This window comes from Ursus maritimus, unplaced genomic scaffold, assembly GCF_017311325.1.
Source record: "Ursus maritimus isolate PB19 unplaced genomic scaffold, ASM1731132v1 scaffold_2, whole genome shotgun sequence".
NCBI classification, from domain to species: Eukaryota; Metazoa; Chordata; class Mammalia; order Carnivora; family Ursidae; genus Ursus; species Ursus maritimus.
In genome coordinates this window covers 36,534,496-36,559,069 of record NW_024424452.1, presented here as the reverse complement: position 1 = coordinate 36,559,069, position 24,574 = coordinate 36,534,496, and the positions used below count along the sequence as shown (strand labels likewise).

General features: G+C 59.3%; 3 protein-coding genes across 6 annotated transcripts; 2 read left to right on the top strand and 1 right to left on the bottom strand.

Moving 5' to 3' along the window:
* The first annotated feature begins 1,223 nt into the window (after positions 1 to 1,223).
* LOC103668506 (collagen alpha-1(III) chain-like) lies at positions 1,224 to 10,948 on the top strand. 4 transcript variants are annotated; one of them, XM_040635457.1, is made up of 24 exons: positions 1,224 to 1,280; positions 1,557 to 1,589; positions 1,690 to 1,743; positions 2,249 to 2,290; positions 3,252 to 3,311; positions 4,064 to 4,093; positions 4,168 to 4,561; positions 4,644 to 4,676; positions 5,198 to 5,233; positions 5,594 to 5,623; positions 5,700 to 5,732; positions 6,845 to 6,898; positions 7,055 to 7,204; positions 7,432 to 7,467; positions 8,170 to 8,214; positions 8,492 to 8,533; positions 8,648 to 8,680; positions 9,118 to 9,177; positions 9,258 to 9,287; positions 9,594 to 9,653; positions 9,805 to 9,918; positions 10,170 to 10,214; positions 10,311 to 10,364; positions 10,592 to 10,948. In XM_040635457.1, the coding sequence occupies exons 8-24, from the start codon at positions 4,658 to 4,660 to the stop codon at positions 10,615 to 10,617; spliced, it is 867 nt and encodes a 288-aa protein (XP_040491391.1). In that variant the 5' UTR covers positions 1,224 to 1,280; positions 1,557 to 1,589; positions 1,690 to 1,743; positions 2,249 to 2,290; positions 3,252 to 3,311; positions 4,064 to 4,093; positions 4,168 to 4,561; positions 4,644 to 4,657; the 3' UTR covers positions 10,618 to 10,948. The 4 variants fall into 4 exon arrangements, with proteins under 4 accessions (XP_040491391.1, XP_040491389.1, XP_040491390.1 ...); XM_040635455.1 differs by having other exon boundaries at positions 7,055 to 7,087; positions 7,169 to 7,204; positions 10,170 to 10,948; XM_040635456.1 differs by having other exon boundaries at positions 10,170 to 10,364.
* Positions 10,949 to 19,544: 8,596 nt separating this feature from the next.
* Positions 19,545 to 20,198, top strand: CLDN9 (claudin 9). Its single transcript, XM_008696773.1, has one exon. The coding sequence runs from the start codon at positions 19,545 to 19,547 to the stop codon at positions 20,196 to 20,198; it is 654 nt and encodes a 217-aa protein (XP_008694995.1).
* A 1,267-nt stretch (positions 20,199 to 21,465) lies between these two features.
* CLDN6 (claudin 6) lies at positions 21,466 to 22,131 on the bottom strand. Its single transcript, XM_008696774.1, has one exon. It carries the CDS (start codon positions 22,129 to 22,131, stop codon positions 21,466 to 21,468), a length of 666 nt encoding a protein of 221 aa, XP_008694996.1.
* Positions 22,132 to 24,574: the final 2,443 nt, after the last annotated feature.

Sequence of the window (24,574 nt, the reverse complement as noted above, 5' to 3'; positions counted from 1 at the left end):
GCTGGCCGGGGGATAGGGTGGGCAGGGTGGGTGCCACTGTGTCCTCTGAACAAGGGGGAGGCACCCCAGCTCTTGGCCCCTCCTGGCCCTTCAGGCTCAACTTCTTGTCTTCACCGCCCCCCCCAGGCTACGGCTCCCCCAGTGGCCTGGGAGCAGGTAAGAGATGGGCAAATGGGATTTTGGGGTTGGGAGAAGCAGCCACCTCAAAAATATGTGGGGACAGTTTTGACCCCACACCACCCCTCAGAGAAGTGAATTGTGACCCCTTCTGGCTGGTCTCCTTTTCCTCCTACACACACTCCCCTCCCACCTAGGAATCCATCAAGACTGTTCTGGTGTCCTCTCACCCATGTGCCCCGCCCCAGGCACCCCCAACTCTTTCCTGTCCCTGCTTGTTCTGTGCCACCCCCACTGAGCCCCGTTCAGGGTAGGCAAGTCTGGCTCACTGCATGCCCTCTGGGCCGGCTGGGAGTGGGCTCCAAGGCCCCCTTCCTGTTCACCAGCGGGGCTCTCCACCCTCTATGGGAATTCCCATAGGCCTGCCGCTCAGAATGGCTAGGGGGGAAGGGGTCCTGGGACCCTCACCTAGTCCCTGGATCTCCCCTGGCTTCAGAGGGGCTGTTAGACCTCGGAAGCCACGTGGGCACTGCCCAGCCCCAGCCCTGTCTCCCCTCCTTTCTCTCACACCCTTTATCTCCATATGTCCCCCCAGGATTTGGGAATGGGAACGGGAACGGGAATGGTCTGGGAGCCCAGCCAGGTGAGATTGGTGGGCTCTGGAAGTTGTTCTGTCTGCCTCCCTCCCAGGCCTTAGAGGGGAGGATCAGGATTTTTTAATGATTGAGGGGGCAGAGAGGGAGCCTTCCAGTTTGCTTTTTCTGGCGGGGTCCAAGGGTCCTGTACTCCCACCCCAGCTAGGACCCCAAACCTCCCCTGCTCATCCCTCCCTCTCTCTATGGGTCCTGCAGCTCAGAATGGCTACAGAACAGGTAGAGGTGGGCCCAGGGTGATTGGGAGCTGGGGTCAGGATTCTAGGTACTCCTGAAATGGGATCTGAGACCCTCACTTGATCCCCATCTCCCTCTCAGGCATTGGAGGGGTTGTGAAACCTCAGAAGCCAGGTGAGTCCCCCACCTCATCTCTCCCCATCTCTGCCTTGCCTGCCCCCCCCCCCATTATTCCCTTATTCCTCCCTGACCCCCTCCTGCCCTATTCCCCAGGGTTTGGAAATGGAAATGGGCTGGCAGCAGGGGCCTTCCCAGGTGCTGTGGCCCAGCCAGGTAAGGTGGGAGAAGAGCACGGGGCTGATAAGGCTGGGCCAGCATTGAGAGGGTCTTCTCCCAGGCTCCCCCAGGGCAGAATGGGTGACTCATTGGAGGTGGACGAGAAGGACCATTAAAGTTTCAGGGAGGAGAGAAGGGCACCCCTTTTTCACTCCCATCTCAGCTTGGACCCCAAAAGCCCTTTGCCTCACCCCTCAGCTCAGCATGGCCCTGGAGCCCCAGGAAGAGGCTGGGTCCCTGGGATCCCCTCATCTACCACATCTCTCTCCCCAGGTTTTGGAGGTGGTGTGAAACCCCAGAAGCCAGGTGAGACGCCCAGTCCATGCCCACTCCTCCCTCCACCCTGCCCTCTGTCTGGCTCCCTTTGACACCCTCTTCCTTATTCCCTCTGGCTCTCTCTCCCCAGTATATGGAAATGGACTGGGAGCTGGTGCCTTCCCAGGACTGGGAGTCCAGCCAGGTGAGGACACCTGGAGCCTGAGCCCAGGGAGGGAAAAGGGGGAGGAGAGGTAGTGTTGGAACAGGGAATAAATAAGGGAGAAAGTTGGGGCGGGGAAGCCTCTTTGTTTCTCCCCAGGCCTGGGAGGGGGAATGAATCTTCAGAAGCCAGGTGAGGGGAGAGCGTCCCCTCTCCATGTCCCCGGCTTGGGCATGTGTTACCCCGCCGAGGGGTACCCCCCAGAGCAGCCCCACTGGCCCAGATCCAGCCCTGCCCGCCCTCTCTCCACAGGCCCTGTGGCTCAGAATGGTGGCCAGGGACCAAGTACGGGGTGGGGACTGGGGGACATAGGCATGGATGTGGGGGTTCAAGGGAGCTCTGCGCTCCCTCACCTGGTCCCTGACCCTTTCTCTGGAGTTGGAGGGGGTGTGAAATCTCAGAAGCCAGGTGAGCCGCATGCTGTCCTGATGTCTCTGTCTTCCACCTGGTCTCCAGCCTCCCCCTACTCTCTTTTGCTGTCTTGCAGGATTTGGCAATGGGAATGGCATGGGAGTCAGAGCCCAGCCAGGTGAGGGCACCTGGGCCAAGCTGGGCTTCTGGGGAGGAGCTAGGGAGGTCAGGGACTGGAGGGCAGAAAACTGATTTCTGGGGGGAGAATAGGGTGGGATGAGGTCCACATGTGGCTCCGTGGCTCTGGGTGTTTCCCCAGGCCCTGCCTTCCATCCCCCAGTCCCTGACTCTCCTCCCCGAGGCCATGCCTCACACTGCTTTTCCTCTCTAGGCTGCAGCGCTGGCAATGGCTGGGGGCCCAGCCATGCTGGGGCAGCTGGGGCGGGGGCACGTGACTGGAGAGGTCAGGGTCCAGCCCATGCTGTTGTTCCTAGCAGAGGGGCTCTTAGGGGCTCATTAATTTTGCTGGCGTTCAAGTGCCTGTCCCGGGGCAGCCCATATGCCCAGTCCTGGGGGGCTTTAACCTTGCAGTGGGGCATACCCTTGGCGTTTTAAGCTAGAGCAAACCACTTTGGGTTCCAGGACCTGTTGGGAGGCCTTGAGGAGGCTGGGCTCTGCCCACATGGCATTAGGAAGTGTGGGTCAGAGGGACCCAGGACAGCTGTGGGGAGAGGTCTGGGGGGTGGGTCCCTTGCTGCCTGCCTCCCCAGCCTCTCTCCAGCCACAGGCCCATGACCCCTTCCCCCACTCTGGTAGCCAGGCTGAAAGGAAGGATGTGTGAGGGGACGTCAGGGATCCAGGCAGCAGGGTGGGGGAGTCTGGGGGCCTAATCAGGGCCACCCCGCTTTTCCATGCTCAGAATGGCTGTGGACCAGGGTAGCAAGGGCATGGGGTTGAAGCTGGGAGCCAGGGCTAGGCTTCTGGGTCCCTCACCTGCTAGTCTGTACCCCAGGCTTTGGAGGGGGTGGAAAACCACAGAAGCCAGGTGAGCCCCGCTGTTTGTCTCCCTGTCAGCTATCTCTTTGTCTCTGCTCCCAAGCCCGTGATCCCCCTTAAATCCTCTTGTTCTGTCTCCCCAGGATTCAGGAATGGGAATGGGCTGGAAGGTGGCGCCTTCCCAGGAGCAGGAGCCCAACCAGGTGAGGCTCTGGAGCCCTAGGAGCGTGGGGGTCACTGAGGCGGCCCAGGTCTAGTTAGGATCCAAGAGAGGAGGAGGGGCCGGGGGGACACAGCGACAGTCTCCTGGTCTTCCCCATGCCTGGGAGGGCTGAAGCCACAGAAGGCACGTGAGACCTGCTTGCCACGGCCACCTCCCCCACCTGGTATGAGCATCACTAGTTCACCGGACCACAAGGGATGGCCAGGTGGGAGACAGGCCCCTCCAGAATGGGGGTGGTGGTGCTGAGGTGGGTGCACAGGAAAGGAGCGTGAGTACACGTGGCCAGGGGGTGCACTGGTGGGGAGCCAGGAGCATTTGGGGAAGAGGAGGCGGAGGCCAGGGAGAGGACCGCTGGCTGGGGCCCCCTGAAAAATCTGTGGGTGCTTGAGCCGGGGCCTCCAAGAGAGCACCAGAGAGGGTCCAGGCTCTGGAAACAGCTCAGAGGCCAGCGGTGTGGGGGGGGAGCTAGTACGCACCCTGGGCTTGGTGGCGCAAAGCCGTGTCACAGAGTCGGCCTCCCTGGCTGGCTGATGCACATGGTGGCTGTGACGCCTGACCAGATGGGACCCAGGCAGCGGGGGTGACATTCAGGCTCCCCAGGGAGTCGGGCCCCAGGGGGAGGGCAGGGGCTCAACTGGGTGGGGGAGGCACTGGATTTGGAGCCACAGGGGCCAGATCCCAGGGGAGCCTCCGAGAGAGGCTGGCCCCAGAGTCCCTCTTGCCTTCCATCAGGTCCTGCAACTCAAAATGGCTACGGACCAGGTAGGCACATTCTAGGGCTCTGGGGACACCCGGAGACAGGGACTGGGCCCTCATCTGCTCCCTGTCTCCACCAGGCTTTGGAGGGGGTATGAAGCCCCAGAAGCTAGGTGAGCCTCACCCCTGCCTATCTCTCTCCACCCCTAAACCCTAAGCTCCCCTCCCCCATTCACACAGCCCCCATCTGTCCCCCAGGATTCGGGAACGGCAATGGGTTGGGAGCCCAGCCAGGTGAGACTGCTGGGATTTGGAGGTCCGCATCTGGGCGTCCTCTCCCATCTCCCTCCAGGCCTTGTAGGGGCAGGATTGGTAAATAATTGAGGGAGCACTAAGAGAAAGCCTCCAGGATTCCAGCTTTCAGGCTTGGCTCTGAAGGGGGCACCTTCACCTCTCCCTCAGCTGGATCCCAAATCCCGCAACTCACCCTTCCTCTTCTCACAGGCCTAGTGATCCAGAACGGATATGGAGCAGGTAGGAGCAGAGTGGGGAGGACCCTGGGGAGGCCTTCAGACAGGGCTCCCGGGCCGCTCACCTGCTCCTGTGTCTTCTCCAGGCTTTGGCGGGGGCATGAAGCCCCAGAAGCCAGGTGAGTCTGCCCTGGTCTTGTCTGTATCCGTGAACCCCCTAAAGCCAGAGCAGCCCCTCCTCAGCCTCCCTGTCATTCTCTAGGATCGGAGAACCGCCAGAGGCATGGCCTTCCCAGGGGCCAGCCTAGGCTTCTAGCAGGGAGAGAGGAAGGAAGAGGGCTGGCTTCCCCATGGTGGGGAGGTGGAGAGCTTAGCCTGTGGCCAGGGAGGCATGGGGAGGAGGAGACGACCTCGCACCCACTGCCTCACCTGCCCACCGCTGCCCTGCCCCAGGCTGCCCAGCTCTGTCCTAGCTCCTCTGGAACCCCTCCAAACCCTGCCCCTCACATCGCCCGGACCAGGAGCCCAGCCGCGGGAGGGCAGCCAGGTCTGGGTCCCAGGAGTTGGGAGAAAAGCAGGAACTGGGGGTGCAGGGGACCCTGAGGAGAGGTCTGGTGGGGTCGACATCAGCCTCCACCTCCCCCCAAACCCTGAGTGCTCCTGCCCCCACTCACACCCCCTGTCCTTCTGTCCCCACCAGGATTCGGGAATGGCAATGGGCTGGGAGCCCAGCCAGGTGAGACTGGTGGGGCTGGGGGGGGGGGTGCAAGTGTGGGCGTCATCTCCCGCCTTCCTCCAGGCCTGGCAGGAGCAGCTGGCGGGGCCTCTAGGACCCCTGGTTCTGGCTGGGCGCCAGCCCCAACCCCTGCTCATCCCTCCTCCCCCCAGGGGCCCTCAAGCTCACAAAGGCTACAGAGGAGGTTCTGAGGGGAGAGGAGAGGCGGGCCTGGTGGGGAGCGCTGGTCCGCACCCGGCTGTGTTCTGGGGAGAGGGTGGGGCTGGTGCTGGAATAGCCCTGGCAGGAGGCCCAGGAGGCCCCGGGTTTCTGGTCCCCCTCCCCCTCGCCCTCCGTATCTGAGCCTCTCCGTCCCCACAGGCCCTGCGGTTCCCATGGGCTACGGACCAGGTAGGGGAGTGGGAGCTGGGGTGAGAGGCCCAGAGATGGGGAGTAGGTCGCTCACCTGCTCCCATCTCTTCTTCAGGCATCAGTGAGGGCGGGAAACCAAGGAAGCCAGGTAAAGCCTTCCTCCTCCCCGTGGTACTGTGACTTCTAATAAGAAATAACTATTCGGGGGCGCCTGGGTGGCTCATTTGTTAAGCGTCTGCCTTCGGCCCAGGGCATGATCCCAGGGTCCTGGGATTGAACCCTGCATCAGGCTCTTCCGCTATGAGCCTGCTTCTTCCTCTCCCGCTCCCCCTGCTTGTGTTCCCTCTCTCGTTGTCTGTCTCTCTCTCTGTCAAAATAAATAAATAAAATCTTAAAAAGAAAAGAAAAGAAAAGAAAAGAAAAGAAAAGAAAAGAAAAGAAAAATAAATAAATAAATAAATAAATAAATAAATAAATAAATAAATAAATATTCGGTCTCCAGTTCCCAGCACAGAGCCCCTCAAAGCCTCGGAATTTCCTAAGTGAGGAGAGCGGTAGAGGGGTCTTTTGTTATGTTAATGAGGTAACTTTTGGAGAGCCCCTAAGTCACCTGGGGTTGGGGGCTGGTTGCCAGGGGAACCCACCATGTGATGGGAGGGTTGGAACTTTTGGTGCCACCCTTTGACCTCTGGGGAGGGGGCCGGGCTGGAGATGGAAAGGGTCACCAGCCGTGCCAGTGTAACGAGGCCTCCCTAAAAACCCGAAAGGGCCAGTCAGGAGAGCTTCTGGGTGGGTGACCCCGTGATAGTGCGGGGAGGGCGGAGGCCCCTCAGGCCTTGCCACGTGCCTGGGCTCTTCTTCTCTTGCATCAGCTGGTTCTGAGTTCTAACCTTTATCATAAGCCTGTATTCTAGTTAGGAAACGGTTTTTCTGAGTTCTCTGAGCTGCTCTAACAAACCAGTCACACCCAAGGGGTTGGGTTTATAGCCAGTGGCCACCTGGGCTGGGGTGGTGCCTGAAATGGGGGGTGGGGAACTGAGCCCTTAACCTGTGGGGTCTGAGGCTGTCCGCAGGGGGCCGGTGTCAGGACTGAGTTATGTTGTCAGACACCCAGCTGGTGTTGAGAGAACTGCTTGGTGCTGTGGGAAAATTCCAGAATTGGGATCAGTGTTAGAATCGGGCCCCTACTGCTCTCCACCCCCAGAAACCGTCTATTCCCCTCACTGCTTTCCCCCTTACAACCCACATCCTCTCTCCCAGTTTACAGGAATGGGCTGGGAGCTGGAGTCTTCCCAGGCCAGGGGGCCCCACCAGGTGAGGGAGGCAGGGGCAGGCCCTCCAGTGCTGGGAGGAGGGGGTCCAGGGGAGGAGGGGGGCACAGGGCCCCATGAAGCAGAGTTGGGTTCTGGGGAAGAGAAGGGGGCAGGGTGGGGTCCAGCTGTCACTCAGCCTGTTTCTATCTCTCCCCAGCCCTGGGAAGGGGCTTGAGCCCTCCAAAGCCAGGTGAGCCCATCCCTGCCCTTCTCCTCCCTTGCCTTGCAGTTGCCCCCCCAGCCCTAGCCCTCATGCCTGCTTCCCCCCCAGGATACATGCCAGGGCCTGGGCTGCTGCTCCCAGCAGGTGAGTGCAGTGGGGGCTTCAGGAGGGGAGACGGGGCTCTTTCTTAGGAGCTTGAGGTCTGAGGTCCGAGGGGACCTGTCTCTCCTGCAGCTCTGGGAGGGGGTGTGAAACCTCAAAAGCCAGGCAAGTGAGAGACTCCCCATCTCTATCCTGCACCTCCTCCTGCCTCCTTCCAGAACCCTCCCCACACAAATTACTACCCTCATATCCCTGCTTTTTCTCCCCAGGATATGGCAACGGAAATGGGGCAGGGGCCCAGCCAGGTGAGGCTCCTGGGGCAGGGCTGGGGGTGAAGGGAGGCGCACCAGGAGAGAGGCAGGAGGGATGCTGCCGGAAGGCAGAGGGTGTAGGTGCGTCAACAGCAGGAGCCATGTTAGGTGTGTGGGTCCCCTTGTCCCCCAAGCACCAAGGGAGTGCGGCTTTCTCTGGTCTAGCCAGTGGCCCCCCCTTGGAGGCTGTGTCTGCCCTGGGAGTCACTACAGGCTGAGGCTGGGAGAATGGCCTGGGGCAGACGCTAGCCTGGGTTCACTGCCCTCCCCCTCCCTCCCCCATCTAGGTCCCTGCAATGGGAGGGTCCCTACACTGCCTCTCCCCAGGCCTCCCACTTTGGGGGTCCCATCTGATAAAGGGGGCGGCTGGGGCCCCAAATCTCAGCCCTCTCCCCCAGGGCAGAACGGCAAGCTCCCAGGTCAGTATGGAGTAGGGGGCCTGCAGGGCACCAGGGGATACCTGGTCCCAGGAGGGGCTGGGTCTAGCTGGGCTGCTCAGAACCCCCCATGGCCATTGTCTAGCTGAGACTGAGGCTTGTCACAGAGCCAGCTGAGGGAAAGCCTAAACTCTGGCCCTGAGACTCCAGAGGACCCCCATTATGGCAGCTCTCCCCAGCCCCTTCCCCCAGGGCAGGCTGCAGCGTTCCCAACCCTCCTTGCCCTAAACTCACTCCTATCCCATGGCTTTCTCCCTAGCACCGACTCCAGCCATCCAGTGGGGGCTGAAACCTCAGAAAGCAGGTATGACTCTGTCTGCCCCATCCCCAGGCCAGATCAGGGTCACTCCACCTTGGGCCCAGTCTGCCTCAGCTGTTCAGGTTCCTTAAGGCCAGGAAGTCCCTCCCCTAGTCTACCTGCAGTCTCTCTTGCTGCTTTCTAAGCCCATTTCTTCTGGTTCTTTTCCCTATCGATAGGGAGTATCCCTTCTTCCTCCTCAGAGCCCCTAAGGTCCATACTTGGCCCCCAAGGAGTTAGGGAAAGTCTGAGTGCTCTCCACTGATCTCCATTCTCCTCACAGGATACCAGCCCCTGAATGGCTATGGACTAGGAACAGAACTGGGTAAGGAGGCCCTTCCCCTGCCCTCCTCTCCTGTCCCCGAGCTCAGGAAGAGGGGAGGCAGAGACTTCGGCTATCTCTGACTTCTCCATGTCTGCCCCCCATTTCCTCTCTCAGGCTTTGGTGGTGGCCTCAAGCCTCAGAAAGTTGGTGAGCCCCCTGGACCCTTTGGGTGCAAGCTCGTATCTTCCCTGTGGCAATCCCTGCTTGTCCTTGTCCTTTTCTCTTGCCGTGGCTGGCTCTTTCCTTAGTGAACCAGCATGCATTCACTCTGCAGTAGGCCACAATGACGGCCAGAGACAGGTGCCACCATGTGTCAGGTGAGGGTCGAGTGGCACACTGAGGTCCAGTCCTGGGGTGGAAAGGGAAGCTGCCTAGAGGGAGGCCAGGAGAGGCTTCCAGAAGGTGGGGCCCCAGAGGCTGCACAGGGTTAGCTGGTTGAGCATGGGGGGAATGCGTGTGAGGCCTTCTCTGGGTTGCCTCAGTCAGTCTGTCTGTCTGCCGCCTCCTGTCTCTCCATGAGCTGGTCACCCTGAGCCCCTCCCTCCCCCGACTCACCCAGCCTTTCTCCCACTGCTGTCTTGCAGGTTTTGCTTACGGGAACGGTCTGGGAGCTGGGGTCTTCCCTGAGGCCCACCTGCAGCCAGGTGCCTGGGAGTTTTGGGGTGGGGTGTGGGGCCCTGGACTCAGGGACTACTCGTCTCTGACCTTCTCCTCCCTCCTCCAGAGTTCCCCGGGGCCAATGGCTTTAGGAATGGTGAGTTGGGGGGCGCCTGGGGGGCGCAGTCATTAAGCATCTGCCTTCGGCTCAGGGAGTGATCCCAGTGTTATGGGATCGAGCCCCACATCAGGCTCCTCCGCTATGAGCCTGCTTCTTCCTCTCCCACTCCCCCTGCTTGTGTTCCCTCTCTCGCTGGCTGTCTCTATCTCTGTCAAATAAATAAAATAAAAAATCTTAAAAAAAAAAAAAAGGAATGGTGAGTCGGGGACAGAGGACAGAGTGCAGGGGCTAAGGGGGAGGGACATCCAGGGGCTGGGCAGGAATCACTTGGATCTCTTGCAGGGTATGGGGAGGAAGCACCAGTGTACCCCAAAGCAGCAGTTCCAGGCCCTGAAGGAAATGGTAGGAAATGAGTGTTTAAGGGGTGAACCCTGGCAAGGGACGTGGGGACCAAGCCAATTCGGCAGGGCCCTCTGAGGGCCTGGGGGCTTGCAGCATCCTGGATGTCCCGCACTGATGGGCAGGGGTGCCCACAGTAGCTCTCCTTCTACAGGTCAGGCCGGGGCCCTAAGGGGCTCTTCTTGGCCCTCCCTGCAGCCCTGGGGGCTTGCCTTAAAGCCTGGATATGGGACTGGAGGTGCATATCCAGGGATCGGGAGCCAACCAGGTAAGGGGGTGTGTGGAAGAGCATCGTGGGCTTGTCAGGGGTGGCTGTAGGGAGCTGGGTCCTGGGCCTAGGTGCACCCACAGCCCTGTAGAGAAGACGTAGGACCCGGACAGGAGGGATTAGGCAGGAATGGCTAGGGTTTGAGGAGAGACAGGTGGAGCAGGAGACACGAGACCAAGATGGGGAAGTGACAGACCCTGAGTGAAGGCCACTGGGGACTCAATGCTCACACCTTCTGTCCCTCCCCCCAGCGACCTATGGACAGCTGAGGCCAGAGCTGGGCCCTGGACCCTTCGGTGAGTGGCAGTCTCCTGGGGCCTGGGGTGAACCTGGGGAAGGCAGGACTCTGAAGTCCTCTAGTGAACTGTTGCCCTGGCTTGTCTGTGCCTTAGGCAGCCCTGAGGTGAAGAGAGGCAGCAGTGGCCCACTGGAAAATAGCTATGGAGGTAAGAGGGGTCACGGTGACCCTGTCCCCCACTTGCCCTGTGCCACCATCGTTGCCCTTCCAGGCTGCACTGGGCTGTCCCAGCCCTTGGGAGGGACAGGAGGCTCTCAGGTCACCTTAGGTTATCTGCTGAGTGACTGATCTGAGAGACCAGAGGAGGGACAGGGCTCAGGTCCCCTGGGAGATGAAGAGGGGTCCAGACCTCACCAGGGCCCTATCTTTTCCCAGGCCACTGCCCTCTTGGGAAATGCTGAGCACCAAGACCCTTCCACTGCCCATCCTGAGTGCCTCTGTACCACAGCCTGGTGTGTTGGGCGAGGACGGCCAGACCCTGGGGCTTGGCTTCTGGCCTGGGGTCTCCTGCGGGCTGAAAATATTAATAAAGGCGACATGCTTCCCTGTTTGCCTCTGTGTGCTGTGCTGGGGGTTATCACTGGCTGGGTGGAGGCAGCCCGGGCCACCACCTAATTCATCCGTTTCATAAACGGGACAGCACTCTGTCGCAGTCTAGCGGGGGAGCCACAACCAAGTTAGAGAAGGGATCTGTGCCTAATTTATGTCTACATTTATAAAGAACTTATTAGTTATTTAAAGTAAAAATATTGGGTCGCCTAGGTGGCTCAGTGGGTTACGTGCCTTCAGGTCAGGTCATGATCCCAGGGTCCTGGGACTGAGCCCCATGTTGGGCTCCACGCTGAGTGAGGAGTCTGCTTCTCCCTCTCCCTCTGTGTGCACACTCGGTCTATCTCTCTTTCTCAAATAAATAAAATCTTCAAAAAAAAAATAATAAAGTAAAAATCTTTTTCTCTTAAGCCTCCCACTTGCTTCCCAATGTTATTGTACTGATTAATTTTATAATTTGGATATAAAACGCACTTTCACATCCTCTGATTAATGCTGTTAGATTATTAGTTTGACAGATCTGACTTCCCCCTGAATATTTAGCATGTCTTACAAACCTGATTAACTCAATTCCCTTACACACTTCAATTACACACAGAATCTCCTTGATCTACAAATCCAATCAGTCACTTCTTCCTAAGCACTTAAGGGGCTCTTGGAAATGAATAAATCAGATATTTAATATCTCAGATTACTGAACGCTTTCAAATGTTTTAAAAAGCCAGTTACTAATCCACTATCCATATTAGTGCTACTGGATTGCTGCTTTTTCTTATCCCGTGATTACAAATTTGCTTGCCCAGAAATGCGGAAGCAAAGTGCTCTTTTTACCTGGGCCAGAACGGAGGTTGCACAATTGGGGATTGACCTGCTGCTCTGAACTTTTAACTCAGAGACAGGCCAGTCCCATTCAACCACTCGCTCCCTTCTACTTGGTGGATCAGATGCCTCCCGAGTCTTGAATCGCTTAAAGCCGATTAAATCTGCAAATTTACTCAGTTGAATTTTTGTTAACACTGGAGAACTGGATTAGAACCCAATCTCTGAGCACAGGGGCCACCCAGCGGACTGTCTCAGTGAGGGCAATGTGTGATATCCTTCCTAACCCACCTAGAAATGTTCTAATATTATTCTAATAAAGGTTTCTATATTCCGATTTTATTTTATTTTATTTTATTTTTTAAAAGATTTTATTTATTTATTTGACAGAGATAGAGACAGCCAGCAAGGGAGGGAACACAAGCAGGGGGAGTGGGAGAGGAAGAAGCAGGCTCATAGCGGAGGAGCCTGAGGTGGGGCTCGATCCCATAACGCCAGGATCACGCCCTGAGCCGAAGGCAGACGCTTAACTGCTGTGCCACCCAGGCGCCCCTCTATATTCCGATTTTAAAGAGATTGACCATTCTGTCCTTTTTTATGATTGTCACCATTGGTCATTTATGCCGTTTGTTAACAATAACGTAAATACTCCATGTCATCAGATTCTGGTTTTGAATTATCTTTTCTTTAAGATTATTGAATGGGAATCTGCATAGGTCTTGACCCATGCCCAGAGTTCTCATTCCAGAGACACCAAGGGCAAACCTCGCTGGGCGCCGCGAGGGTGCAGCAGCTCAGTGGACCCTAAGGCCAGGTGGGGGCGCCAACTGCGCGTGTGCAGCGCCTGGTCGTGGGGCCGGTGGGGGGTGGGGCCTGCGGCACCGAGGGACGCCATGATTGGGACTGCTGGAGGGCGGGAAGAAGACCCTGATAGAGTGCGCTGCCGCCTCTGATTGGCCGCCAGGAGTAGCTCGTGTCAGCTGGCGGGACCCACGCGAAGGCAGCCGGCGCGCCGGCCCGTGATTGGCTGGGCGGGTCACTGCGCGGCGCGTGGCCACCCGTGGGAAGGACGCGGTAGAGGTGGGAGGCGGGCGCCGGGTTCTGGGGCGGCAGCGGCTGCCAAGCTGGAGGCGCGGCTCCCCCGCGCCCGCTCGAACCCGCGGCTAGCCCGCGTCCGCGCCCACTCGCGGCTGGGCAGGGCCCGCGCGTCGCTGTCGCTGACCGCGCCGCCCGCGCCGTCCCTGCCGCACCCGCCGCTGCCCGGCCTGCCGCCCAGCCTGAGCCCCGCGCCGCCGCCGCCGCCCTCGGCGCTCGCCCTGGCGGAGCTGCCGCCTCTGCCCGCGCTTCCACTGCGCCCCGAGCCCCTGGCGCCCTGGGGCCCCGACGCCCACCTGGTGCTGCCCGAGCTGCCGCCCGAGGCCTGCGTGCCCGCGCCGCCTGCCGCCGCGCTAGCGCTGCAGGACCTGCCGCGCCTGCCCGCGCCCGCGCCGCCGCCCGCGCACCTGCCGTTGCCGCCGCTGCCCGAAGCCGCGGTCGCCGCCACGCCGGGGCCCGTGGGCGCGCGTGGCCGCCCGCCGCTCATTGCCGAGTCGCCCCCCCAGCCGCTGCCGCCGCTGCCCGCGCGGCCCTCGCCCTCCAGCCTGCTGGCGCCACCCGCGCCCCGCGCCCCCTGGTTGCTGCCCGCCTTCCCGCCGCCGCCTCAGCCAATGCCGCCGCCGCACCTCTTCCTGTCGCCTCCCTGCTGAAGGCCCGGCCCTTCCGAGACCGTCGACCCCGAGGGGCTGCGGGCGGGTGAGTAGGCAGCCCCGCCTGGGACGCCCGGGCTGGGCGCCCTCATCGCCTTCCCCACTGGCGGATTCAGAAAGTGTGGGTCAGGGGCGCCTGGGTGGCACAGCGGTTAAGCGTCTGCCTTCGGCTCAGGGCGTGATCCCGGCGATCTGGGATCGAGCCCCACATCAGGCTCTTCTGCTATGAGCCTGCTTCTTCCTCTCCCACTCCCCCTGCTTGTGTTCCCTCTCTCGCTGGCTGTCTCTATCTCTGTCGAATAAATAAATAAAATCTTTAAAAAAAAAAAAAAAAAAAGTGTGGGTCAGAGCCTGGACTGGGAAAGACGGAGGGAGTGTCAGAGGAGCGGCCCAGCTCAGGGGAAGGAGCAAGTCTAAAAATAAACTGGTTTTAAGAATAGGGTCTTTATTCCATTTTTCCCTACTGCCCTACAGCAAGCCTCTTGCCTAGTTATTTGAGAATGTAACTCATCCCCTGTGCCGATAAGTGGGCTGCTTATCAGACCCGTCGCGGCGGGGGCCCACCCCACTTGGCTCGAGGAAATGAAAACAAGAGTTTGAAATGCTCTGACTGGGCCCGCAAAATGTCTCATTTCCCCTATAAAGCTAAGGGTTTGGGTGCCATCACTAAGGCTCTGCCCCACCACGTGTGTGTGGCTTCTGGGAACCCGCACCGGCCTTACAAGTCTTGAGTCAGACTTTGAACTGAGATGGATCCAAGGAACCCTTGGGTGCCCCGGGAAAACAGTGGTGTGGACAGCCGATACTGGGCCCTGGAGCCGCAGCATCACAGGCAAGGGCTAGGTCGTCCCCCAGCTGGACGGTAAAGTTCCCAAGGTGAGTCATGAAAGGAAGCCCCTATTCTCCCCCCACCTTTGCTCGCCCTCTCCTCCACCCCCACCCTGCCAGGTTCTCCCCAGCGTGTACAACCCAGAATAAAAGTTCCCTTTGTTACTCAGGTGGCTTGGTCTCAGGTAACCAGGCAGATGTCCTATCTCAATGGGCTCCTCTGCAGCTCAGGAGTGGTATCAGGAAGCCAGCTTGACCGTGGGCAACCTCTGAGCGCCTGGGACCCACCAGCAAGAAAGGCAGTATGTGAATTTCCCGTGACTGTTGTAGCAGATCACCACAAACTGGGCAGCTGAAAATAAAAGGAATTTATTCTCTCAAGGTTCTGGAGACCAGAACTCCAAAATCAAGGCATTGCAGGGCTGTGCTCCTCCCAAAGCTCTTGCGGAGGATCCTCCCTTGCTTCTCGGAGCTCCTGGTGGCCCCTGGTGTTCTTTGGCTTGTGGCCTTGTCCCTCCAGCCTCAGCCTCCCGTCTTCACATAGCCTACCCTGTGTCTGTGTCTCAGATCTTCCTGTCTTACTCTTTTGACAACTGTCACTGGGTGTAGGGCCCACCCTGAATCCGGAATGATCTCATCTTGAGGTTTTTAATGTATCTTAATTAAAACTGCAAAGACCCTGTTTTCAAATAAGGCCACACTAACAGGTTCCAGGGCTTAATACCTGGCCATAGTGTTGGGGGCCACCATGCAATCCATAGAGGCAGTGTCCTCTCCCCAGGGGCCTGGCCCGCCTCCAGAGCTGCCTTCCCAGCTTCCCCAGCCACTGTTTTTGACACCCTATCTCTTGCTGACCTGGAGCCTTGGGTGCCCTTGCAGTCCTTCCAGCTGGAGCCAAAGGCACTAAGTACCTTGATGACTCCCTTTCCCCTTTTTTGAAATATGGCGGAGTTCCCATGCCTGCTGGCTTGCTTCCTCCACCCCCTTTACATCCCGCAGCTCTCCTCTTCTCTCTCCGCTAAGACTCAGACTCAACAGGAAGGACAAGACTGAATGTACTCTAATCTTAAAGATCACAGCACTGAGGTGAGCGGCGACCCCACCCTCTGAACCCCCAGATGGATAACTGCTCCTAGGTGAAAGCTGACAGTTACCATGGAGTCTGACTAGGTTTACGAGTGAAACGGCCATGATGCTGTTAACAAAATGCTCTCTTGCCAAGTCAGTCCCTATAGTGATCCCCAATGTGCGTGGGGTGCTCCCTGCCTGGGCGAATTCTTGTAGTGACCCTGGGGGTAGGCAAGGCAGACTTCTCCCTTCATTTTACAGCCAGGAGGCAGCCAAGGTTACTGCACTTGTGACTTGCACAGCAAGGTCTGACCCAGAGTCCTTAGGCTGCCACAGCAGGGGGGCAGACTGTGAAGGTGCAGCAGAGGGGCTGGGGGGCTCCTGGTGTGCTCAGATCCAGATGCAGAGGCTTCCCGGTGTGGGGTGCAGGGGGCCTGGAGGAGTCAGGGGAAGGAGGGAAGGCTGGCTGGGGAGGAATGGAGCAGGATGTGGGTGGGGTGGTCTGTGGGGGAGGGGCTACTGGGCTGCCTTTGGGGAAAGAGGCACCAGGAGCCCCAGCTCACCCTCCAGCTCTGGGCTCTGGGCCTTGAAATCAGGGTCTGGGGTTCCTTCAGGCTTGCCCTGTTTCTCACAAGTACCTGTGGCCAAGTTCCCATTGCTCTCTGAGCTTGTTTCCTTGTCTGTAAAATGGTGGTAGAGAGCTGTCATGGGACCCCAGGGTTCCCTCTGCACCTTGCAGTTCAGGGGCCGGGGGGATCTGGCTTTTCTACCCATAGAGTCTGGGGCCTTGGGCACCTCCCCAAAGCGAGGCTGATGCTCCCTTGGTATTGTGCCATCCCCAAGCCCACCCCATACTCTTCTTGACACCATGGTGGCTCTCGGATCTTCAGTTCCCCTCCTTTGTCTTTGGGCCACACTTTTCTCTAAAAGCGTGGTAGATGTTGGGATTGGAGATACCCACTTCCGCTCTTCCCCCATCTAAGCCCAGTCCTAACTTTTTCCGCCCTCCGGGGTGGCCCCACCCCACTGCCCTCCCAGAGAAAGATCAGGTCCAGTTCTGCCACCCCATGAAGCTGTGAGCGGGGCGACGCCGCCCCCTCCCCCTGTGCCTCAGTGTCCCTCCACAGTAGTGTCTTGGGGCAGGTTTCCCTCCCCCACCTCCTTCCTGGGCGGAGGTGGTCGGGGTGGGGATTCCAGCGGACGTGTTAAAGTGCCATTGAGGTGGTAACGGCGCCGAAGGAGTCCCCACCTCTCCATATCAATGGCATTCCAGCCCCATTTACAGTCCCTGCTGGGCCCCAACTTTAACCCTTTGGTTCCCAGATCCCACTGAGTCCAGGTGGACCAGGGGATCCAAGAGAGGGCCTAAGGAGGGCTGAGGGTGGGAAGCCTGTCCTGCCTGGGTGCCGCGGGAACCCGGCCTCCGCCACTTACCCCTCCTGGGGGCGGTTCCTCTGACAACCTCTCAACCTTGTTCTCCCACAGCTCGTCCCAAGTTTACCCTCCCTGAAGGCCTTGGGTGGGGGGGTGCCCTCTTCCCAAGAGGGAAAAGAGTAGACAGGTGGGAGGAAGCCGAAGCTGCCCCCACACCAGACGGTTCTGGTAGGGATTGGTCTGGGGGTGAAAGGGTGGTGTCTTCAGATTCTGAGCACCACCTCCCACGTGGCCGGCCACCCCTGGCGTTGCGCAGGTCTTCCCTGATGGAGAGTTGACATGTTGAGCCCAAGAGGAATTGGGATCTAAAACAGTGAGGGTCCCCGGTGCCGCTTCCGGGCAGGACACTTACTCTGTGCGCGAGTGTGTGTGCGCGCGCGCGAGCGCGCAGGCGTCCCACGGGTCCTATCACAACGCTGGGGGTTTAGACCTGCCTGTGGAACTGACGGGTCCTTGACTGCAGGCTGACCAGCTATCGGGGCAAATCAGGATGGGTTGGGTTCCTTAAGCCCAAGGCTTTCTCTGACCCTAGAGAGAGAGAAGACCCCTGGCTGGGCTGCCCAGGATGGCAGGCCCTGTGGGACTGTTGCTGGGCCCCTCGCAGACCTGGGCTTGCTGCTGCCTCCTGACAACTGCTTCAACCTGTGTGTCCGGATTTCTCCAGGCCCCGAGGCCAAGCCTCTATTTGCCGTTCTCCTCAGCCGCCCCTCCCCACAATGAAATCCAGGGCCCCAGGGGCTGGATGAGCTGGACAAACTGCCCTGAGATTCCCCAGGCCCATCAGAGCCAGCAGGCCCAGCCACTGCCGGCTCTGGCCCCTTTCCACTCCCTACCATGTCCACCAGGCCACTGCAGTCTACCCTACAGACCCACTCGTGGGTGCTGGCCTCAGTCTCCATTTTAGGGGGAGCAGTTCTGTCAAGCTTTTTTTTGGTCACTGACCCTTTTGCAAATCTGATGAAAGTATAAACCTGTCTTCCCCAAAGTGCTAAAACCCATTCCCAGAAGCAGTGCCCCCACTTGAAGTTAAAATCCTTTATAGTCTAAGCCCCACTGAACGGGTTGAAGAGGCCCCCAGTGCTCACCACTCCCAGCGGCCTGGAGCGGTGGGTACAGTGAGTGACCGTGCGTGCAGGGGGGTGGGGGTGAGGCGGCTCCCAGGCCCCCCCACCCCCCGTTAGCTCCCAGGCTGTCAAGGGGTGTCTCCTCAGGGCAGACAGGCCTGGGGCCCTCCTCAGGAGGAGGTGTGGAAATGAGAGGCTCTTCCAGATGGGGGCCCAGCTCTGCCTTAGAGGGTCCGCCAGCCACCCATTAAAGTATGAAAGGAAGAAATTTTCATCAACGTCCCACATCCCCCTTTCCTTTTCCCTTAGTTCCTAGTACCCAGGAAGGGGCTTGAGGGAGTTCATGACCCCCCAAATGAGGGCCCCATGTTTGTGGGTCCCATAAGATTTCTCACAGGGGTCTTTGACTTAAGGAGGTTAAGGACCTTGACCTTCCATGATCTGTCCCTAGTTGGTGGCAGAATTTGAATTACAGTCTGTGAGTCCCAGGTTGCCTCCCACAAGGGGGAGTCACAGGCTCCGAGGAAGTCTTCAGGAGCAGGAGGGTGTTTCCTGAGGACTGTGAGGCAGGGTTCACCCGGGCTTCATGCCCTTGGCCTCCTCCATGGGGTCTCCTCCAGAGTGATCACTTACTCCTCAGGAAAAGCCTTGGGTCCTGTGGCTTCACCCCCATCCAGGGCTTCTGTCTGCTACTCTTCCCCCTTCACTCGCAGACCCCTGCCTGCCCCTCCCCTACTTCCACAACAGCCTCTTTATCCCTTGGCCGCTAGAGACCTTCGGCAGCTCAGCTTGGCCCTCAGTTTCAGTATGGGGGTGGGAAGGGCACACCTGAGCTGAGGAAGAAGTGTGGGGGGGGATTTTCTAGGCCGTTGCCTGGGTGATGCCACCTGAGCTGGGCGCCAGGCACCTGTCGCCCAGGGAACGGTGCGGGCGGAGCCCCTCCCTTGAGAGCAGCCAGGGCCACTGGGCTGAGACTGGAGACAGATCGGGTTCCTGGGGCGGGCAGGGGGACATGAGCAGGGTTGGGGGTGTGCGATACTGGGTAATCTGGGTGTGTTTGCCCATGAAATGAAAAGGCTACAGGGAGGAGTTGCTGGGGGAGGAGGCGGTGGCTCAGGGGGGCAGCGGAACCTATACTTCTCTTTGCCGAGCCTACCAGAGCTCCATCCTCCCCCCCTTCCTTGCTCCCCAGCTGGTCCTCTGTCTCCCTTCCTTTGTCCCTTCATTCCCACAGGCACGGAGTTTCTTTCCTTTCCCGTTCTGGTCGCGGTACCCCCTCCCAGGTTCCCCATCCCACTCCCCGCCCCGCCTTCTCCCTGTAGCTCTGGCTTCCCCAGTCTCGGCTTCGCTGCCCCTCCCCTGCCTCCGCCTCAAAACCCCGCCTGCATCTGGGAGCGGGCTGAGTCCCCAGGTGGCACCCACAGACAGTGCACTGCCTGCGCCTGCTGGCGGGGAAGGCTCTTCTCAGCCTGAAGGTGGGTCAGGAGGGGCTTTGCAAGCCAGGTCAGAGGGGCAGCGGCCAGGACGTGACTGCAGCGTGGCGGGAGCGGCAGCCACTGGGCATCTGATAGGCAACGGAACCCTCGAGAGGACGCCTTCGAGCAGGGCTGTGAGATTGATTTGTGTGTGTCGGGGTCAGAGACATACCTGTGAGGGGCTCAAAGAGAGGTGCTTTGCAAGAGGCCCACAGATGTGAGGACGGTCCTGGCCGAGGACACTGACTTCCCCTCGTGCTGGGCACCGAGACCCCCACCCAGCAACATCGGACCCACCCCTGTAGTCAACCAGGCCGTCTAGGGTTAAGAAGACCTGAGAGGACAGATGGCTTCCACTGGCCTTGAGCTCCTGGGCATGACCCTGGCTGTGCTGGGCTGGCTAGGCACCCTGGTGTCCTGTGCCCTGCCCCTGTGGAAGGTGACCGCCTTCATCGGCAACAGCATCGTGGTGGCCCAGGTGGTGTGGGAGGGGCTGTGGATGTCCTGCGTGGTGCAGAGCACGGGCCAGATGCAGTGCAAGGTGTATGACTCCCTGCTGGCACTGCCCCAGGACCTGCAGGCTGCCCGCGCCCTCTGCGTTGTCGCCCTCCTGCTGGCCCTGCTCGGGCTGCTGGTGGCCATCACAGGGGCCCAGTGCACCACCTGCGTGGAGGACGAAGGTGCCAAGGCCCGCATCGTGCTCACCGCGGGGGTGCTCCTCCTCCTCTCCGGCATCCTGGTGCTCATCCCCGTCTGCTGGACAGCGCACGCCATCATCCAGGACTTCTACAACCCGCTGGTGGCCGAGGCCCTCAAGCGGGAGCTAGGGGCCTCCCTCTACCTGGGCTGGGCCGCTGCCGCTCTGCTCATGCTGGGAGGGGGCCTCCTCTGCTGCACGTGTCCTCCACCCCAGATCGAGCGGCCCCGAGGACCGAGGCTGGGTTACTCCATCCCCTCCCGCTCAGGTGCATCTGGGCTGGACAAGAGGGACTATGTATGAGGTGGAAATTGTCCCTGGAAGCCTGCAGCTCGGAGCCGGATGCCCTGCTCTGATTGTTGTCCCCTACTGCCAACCCCTCCCCCAGGGCGAAACCCATTTCCCAGAAGCTCCAATCAGGCCTGGCTACAGAGCTGGATATCAGCAGCCCTGGCTGAGTCCAAACCCTCTTAAATGGGGTCCCCACAAGTCCTTTCCCTACCTCCACCCAGGAAAAGCCGGAGCTGATGGGGTGTGCTGGCCTGCCCCTGCCTCCCCTGGAGTCCATCCTCTTCTGCAGTCCATCCTCTTCCTCTGGGGCCACCCCTTCCCCAGGAACCTGGGCTTCACCCAAACAGCAGCATGTCCTTGGCTCCAAAATAAGGAGGGGACCCTTGCCTGGGGTGGGTCCTCTCCAGCCTGGCCACCACCAGCATCCAGGGGTCCAGCCAATCACCCCGCCCTCTGTGCACACCTGCTAGCTAGGAATAAACAGAGTTTGTACCTTGGCTCTTCTGATCTGTGCTTGGGCAGGGAAGACCAGGTGGCCTTCTCTGGGGCTGTCCGTCCAAGGCCTGCTCCAGGACACTCACTTGCCATGTGAGGTACAAGGATAAGGAAGGTGAGCCCCTTGTGCTCCCCTCTTCCCCCTGCCAGGCTAGCACCCACCAGTCCCCCAGCAACACCCAAAGCAAGCAACAAAGTAAGACACGCTTTATTTAGCAAAAACTGGTGAGTGTGTGGGGAAGGCATGGCAGAAGTGTGCAGGGGCTGAAGGTGAGAGGATGCGGGGGAGGGGGGGTCTACAGCACAGCTGGGATGGGGCTCCAGTTAGAGGAGCCAGAGGTCAGAAGACTTGGAGGCGGGCAGTTCTTTGGTGACTTATCATCTGCTCTTCTAAAGGCCACGTGAGGCTCAAGAGCCCCCAGGGTTCCAGAGGCCTGACTAGTAGGGCGGGACTCAGGGACAGGCTGAAACAGCAGGCAGCCTTTATGTTGGCCCACAGCTCCAAGTTGGCCTCCAAGATAGGGATGTCCAGCGTGGAGAAAGATCCAGAAACCATGAAGCATCACCTCCTTGGCTTCTTCATCCAAAGGTGAGAAAGATCAACAGCACAGCCCAGGAAAGACTTGGGTTCCTTGGTTAGGTTATCAAATGAATTTTGAAAATACCCCTCCCACCAAAAGCAAAAAAGATAAAAACCCCCAAGCTGTCTGGATCACCATCTTGATGTCTCCAGTTCAGGGGGTTAGGCTCCACGGTCGAGGGAGTCTCCACTCCCTTACAAGAATTAGACATAATTCTTAGTGGGGTACTCAGGGGCACCCTGAGGGGTGGCATGTGCGGCCGACGCCGAGTATCGGGCCATATAATGGCTCGAGCCCCGGGAGCCCCCAGAGGGGCAGGTGCAGCACAGCAGCCCCCCGCCCAGCAACAAAAGGCCAGAGGCTGCCCAGCCCAAGTAGAGGGAGGCTCCCAGCTCCCGCTTTTGGGCATCTGACACCAGGGGGTTGTAGAAGTCCCGGATGATGGCGTGAGCCGTCCAGCAGATGGGGATCAGGATCAGGACCCCTGAGATGACAAAGATGATCCCAGAGACTAGCACCAGACGGGCTTTGGAGTCCTTGTCCTCCACACAGGTGGTACACTTGGCTCCCGCAAGGTAGACCAGCAGCCCGAGCAGGGCCACTAGGAGGGCGACGACGCAGAGGGCGCGGGCAGCCTGCAGGTCCTGGGGCAGTGCCAGCAGGGAGTCATACACCTTGCACTGCATCTGGCCCGTGCTCTGCACCACGCAGGACATCCACAGCCCCTCCCACACCACCTGGGCCACCACGATGCTGTTGCCGATGAAGGCGGTCACCTTCCATAGGGGCAGGGCACAGGACACCAGAGCATTCACCCAGCCAAGCAGTGTCAGGATGACGCCCAGGATTTGCAGACCAGCAGAAGCCATGGCAAAGTTGAGGTTGAGAGGAGCTGCACTGGAGGGACAGAAGCAGACTAATGTTAAGACAGGCTGGTCCAGACCCCTTTGTTCCCGATGAGCGCTAACTCTCGTGCCACAGACTGTGGCCCCCACACAGGGCACCAAGAGTATCAACCCAGGGACTCAGTACACCATGGGCAGGGCACTCTCCCTGAGCCTCACTTTCTCGTGGGCAAAACGAACACTTGATGTTTTAGCATGTAATTTTTTTCCTTGGTTATGTGATTGTCATGACTTAAGAGTGAGTAAGCAACCCAGTCCTGGCTGCTTTGAGTGCAGATGAGACATAAAGCCTATACCAATGCTAGTCCACGGCCCCAGCCACTTTGCATACATTGTATCAGACAGCAAAGTAGCAAAAACAGGAAGAAACAACAGAGGGCAATTTCCAGATGTCCTCCTTGGGGCACAGAGAGGGTGGGTTGGCTCTAGCCATGAGTTTCAGGCTCAAAACTGTCAGTTTCAACATCAAGCTTAGAAATCCAAGCTTCCTCCCACCATCCAATAGCAGTGTCCAAACCCCTCACCCCAACCTGGCTCCATACCCCCAGGCAGGCAGTGACATTTGTGTCTCAGGTGATCCCTCATCCCTGTCCTTGCCTGGCCCTACTTGGCCCAGCCCAGGCGCCGTCAAACTCCAGAAGGGCAGGAGAAATGAAGAAGGAAAAAGACCACCCTCTTACCCAAAAGCTCTTCTTCCCCATGGCTACCCGCTGCCCCCCTGGGTCTTGGTCTTTTGCCCTCCCTCAGGGTCACACTGAGCATACCTCCAAGGTTGGGGACATTTTTTCTTTCTTTTTCTTTCTTTCTTTCTTTCTTTCTTTCTTTCTTTCTTTCTGATTTTATTTATTTGAGAGAGAGAGAGAGAGAGCACGATCGGGGAGGAGAGGGAGAAGCAGGCTCCCCACTGAGCAGGGAGCCAGATGTGGGACTTGATCCCAAGACTCTGGGATCACGACCTGAGCCAAAGGCAGATGCTTAACAACCTGAGCCACCCAGGCATCCCGAGGGGACATTTTCTTGTGCCTTCTTGCCCAAAATGCCGTCCTCTCAGGACTCAATTCTCCTAAGAGGACCTAAACCCTTAGAGTGTGTCCAGCGGAAGGGCTCCTCTGCAGCAGCCCGCGCCCCCCTCACTTGCCCACCTCACATCGCACTTCGTGTTGTGGCTCGCTTCCGCGGTCAGTTCTGTTCGGGGTCCTGTTGTGGCTCTCCATTACCTAAAGTTCCCGCACACGATTCGGACCTTAGCTTAGCACCGGCCGCAGCAGTGTGGCCAGAGGACAGACCATGCACTCCTCATCTGCATCCCGCCCATACCTGGAGGAGCTCATGACCTCGGGGGAGATCGGACGGGGCGCCCCAGCTCGCGCTCATCCCAACCCCGGTGTTAGCCCTCCACGCCTCTGGCCGGCTTAGCGCCGGCCCAGGGACCCAGCACCTCTCTCCTCCTAGATCCTACCCCTGCGCTCGACCCCTTCTCTTTCCGCACACCACGGGGTCGGCTTGGCCCGAGGGCGCCCCCTCCTGCTTTCGATCCCTATTTCCCTTCTGAGTCCCGCCGGAAGAAGGGTCCGTGGGCTCCCAACCTGGGAGCCGCACCGAGGGAAGGGCTTAATGGCGGCGGTATCTGCAGGGTCCGCTCCGGTAGGTGAGGGGGAGGGGAGCTCTGCCCCAGAGAGCAGCGCAGGTGGGGGAGGGGCGCCCGGGTTTCGGTGCCTTTGTCCCGGGAGAGGGGGAGGGGCGTTTAACCCTTCCGTGGCTGCAGGAGATCATGATCAGTTCTACGGCTTTGGTGCAGACCCCAGCCCAGGGGCTATGCCCCGATAGCCGCCCCCAGATAAGTCCAGGTTCTCTACACGCACCCCCACCCACGCCGCTACGCCCCCTGCACCCCACTCCTCGAGGAGTCCGCCTCTTCCCCTCCAACACTGGCACTTCCCCCAGGCTCACCTGCGAAGAAACCCACAGGGATTCGTAGGAGCCGCAGAGTGTGCGGACGGGGAGGAGGCGGGGGTCTTAAAGAGGCAGTGACGTCACTGGACCACCGCCCCGGGGAGGGGCAGAGACCCCATTCCTGACCTCCGGCGCGCGAATCCCAACCTTGTCAGGTGGGGTCGCTCAAGCCTGGGGCCGCTGCGCCGGCATGTGGTCGGGGCGCTGGGACCTCAACTGGCTAACGCCGGCCCGCAGTGGGTCAGGGCACAGGGCATGGAGCCAGAGTTTGGCTCTTGACTCCGCTGCTTACTAGCGCTGTGACCCTGGGAACTCACCTAACCTTCCCAAGCTTCAGTTTCATACTCGGAAAAATTGGAGACAACAACCCACATTTTACTGTGTAGCTATGTCCTAAGATAGAAATTAAAGACATTATTATCATCATCATCATCATCATCATCATCATCATCAT

Bases quoted from the DNA above. Each gene is read 5' to 3' on its own strand.
- LOC103668506 (XM_040635454.1), top strand. The intron at 5,624-5,699 runs GTAGGGGAGTGG...TCTCTTCTTCAG, and splicing joins TCCCATGGGCTACGGACCAG to GCATCAGTGAGGGCGGGAAA. The intron at 9,654-9,804 runs GTAGGAAATGAG...CTCCTTCTACAG, and splicing joins TCCAGGCCCTGAAGGAAATG to GTCAGGCCGGGGCCCTAAGG.
- CLDN9 (XM_008696773.1), top strand. From the start codon at position 19,545: ATGGCTTCCACTGGCCTTGAGCTCCTGGGCATGACCCTGGCTGTGCTG.
- CLDN6 (XM_008696774.1), bottom strand. From the start codon at position 22,131: ATGGCTTCTGCTGGTCTGCAAATCCTGGGCGTCATCCTGACACTGCTT.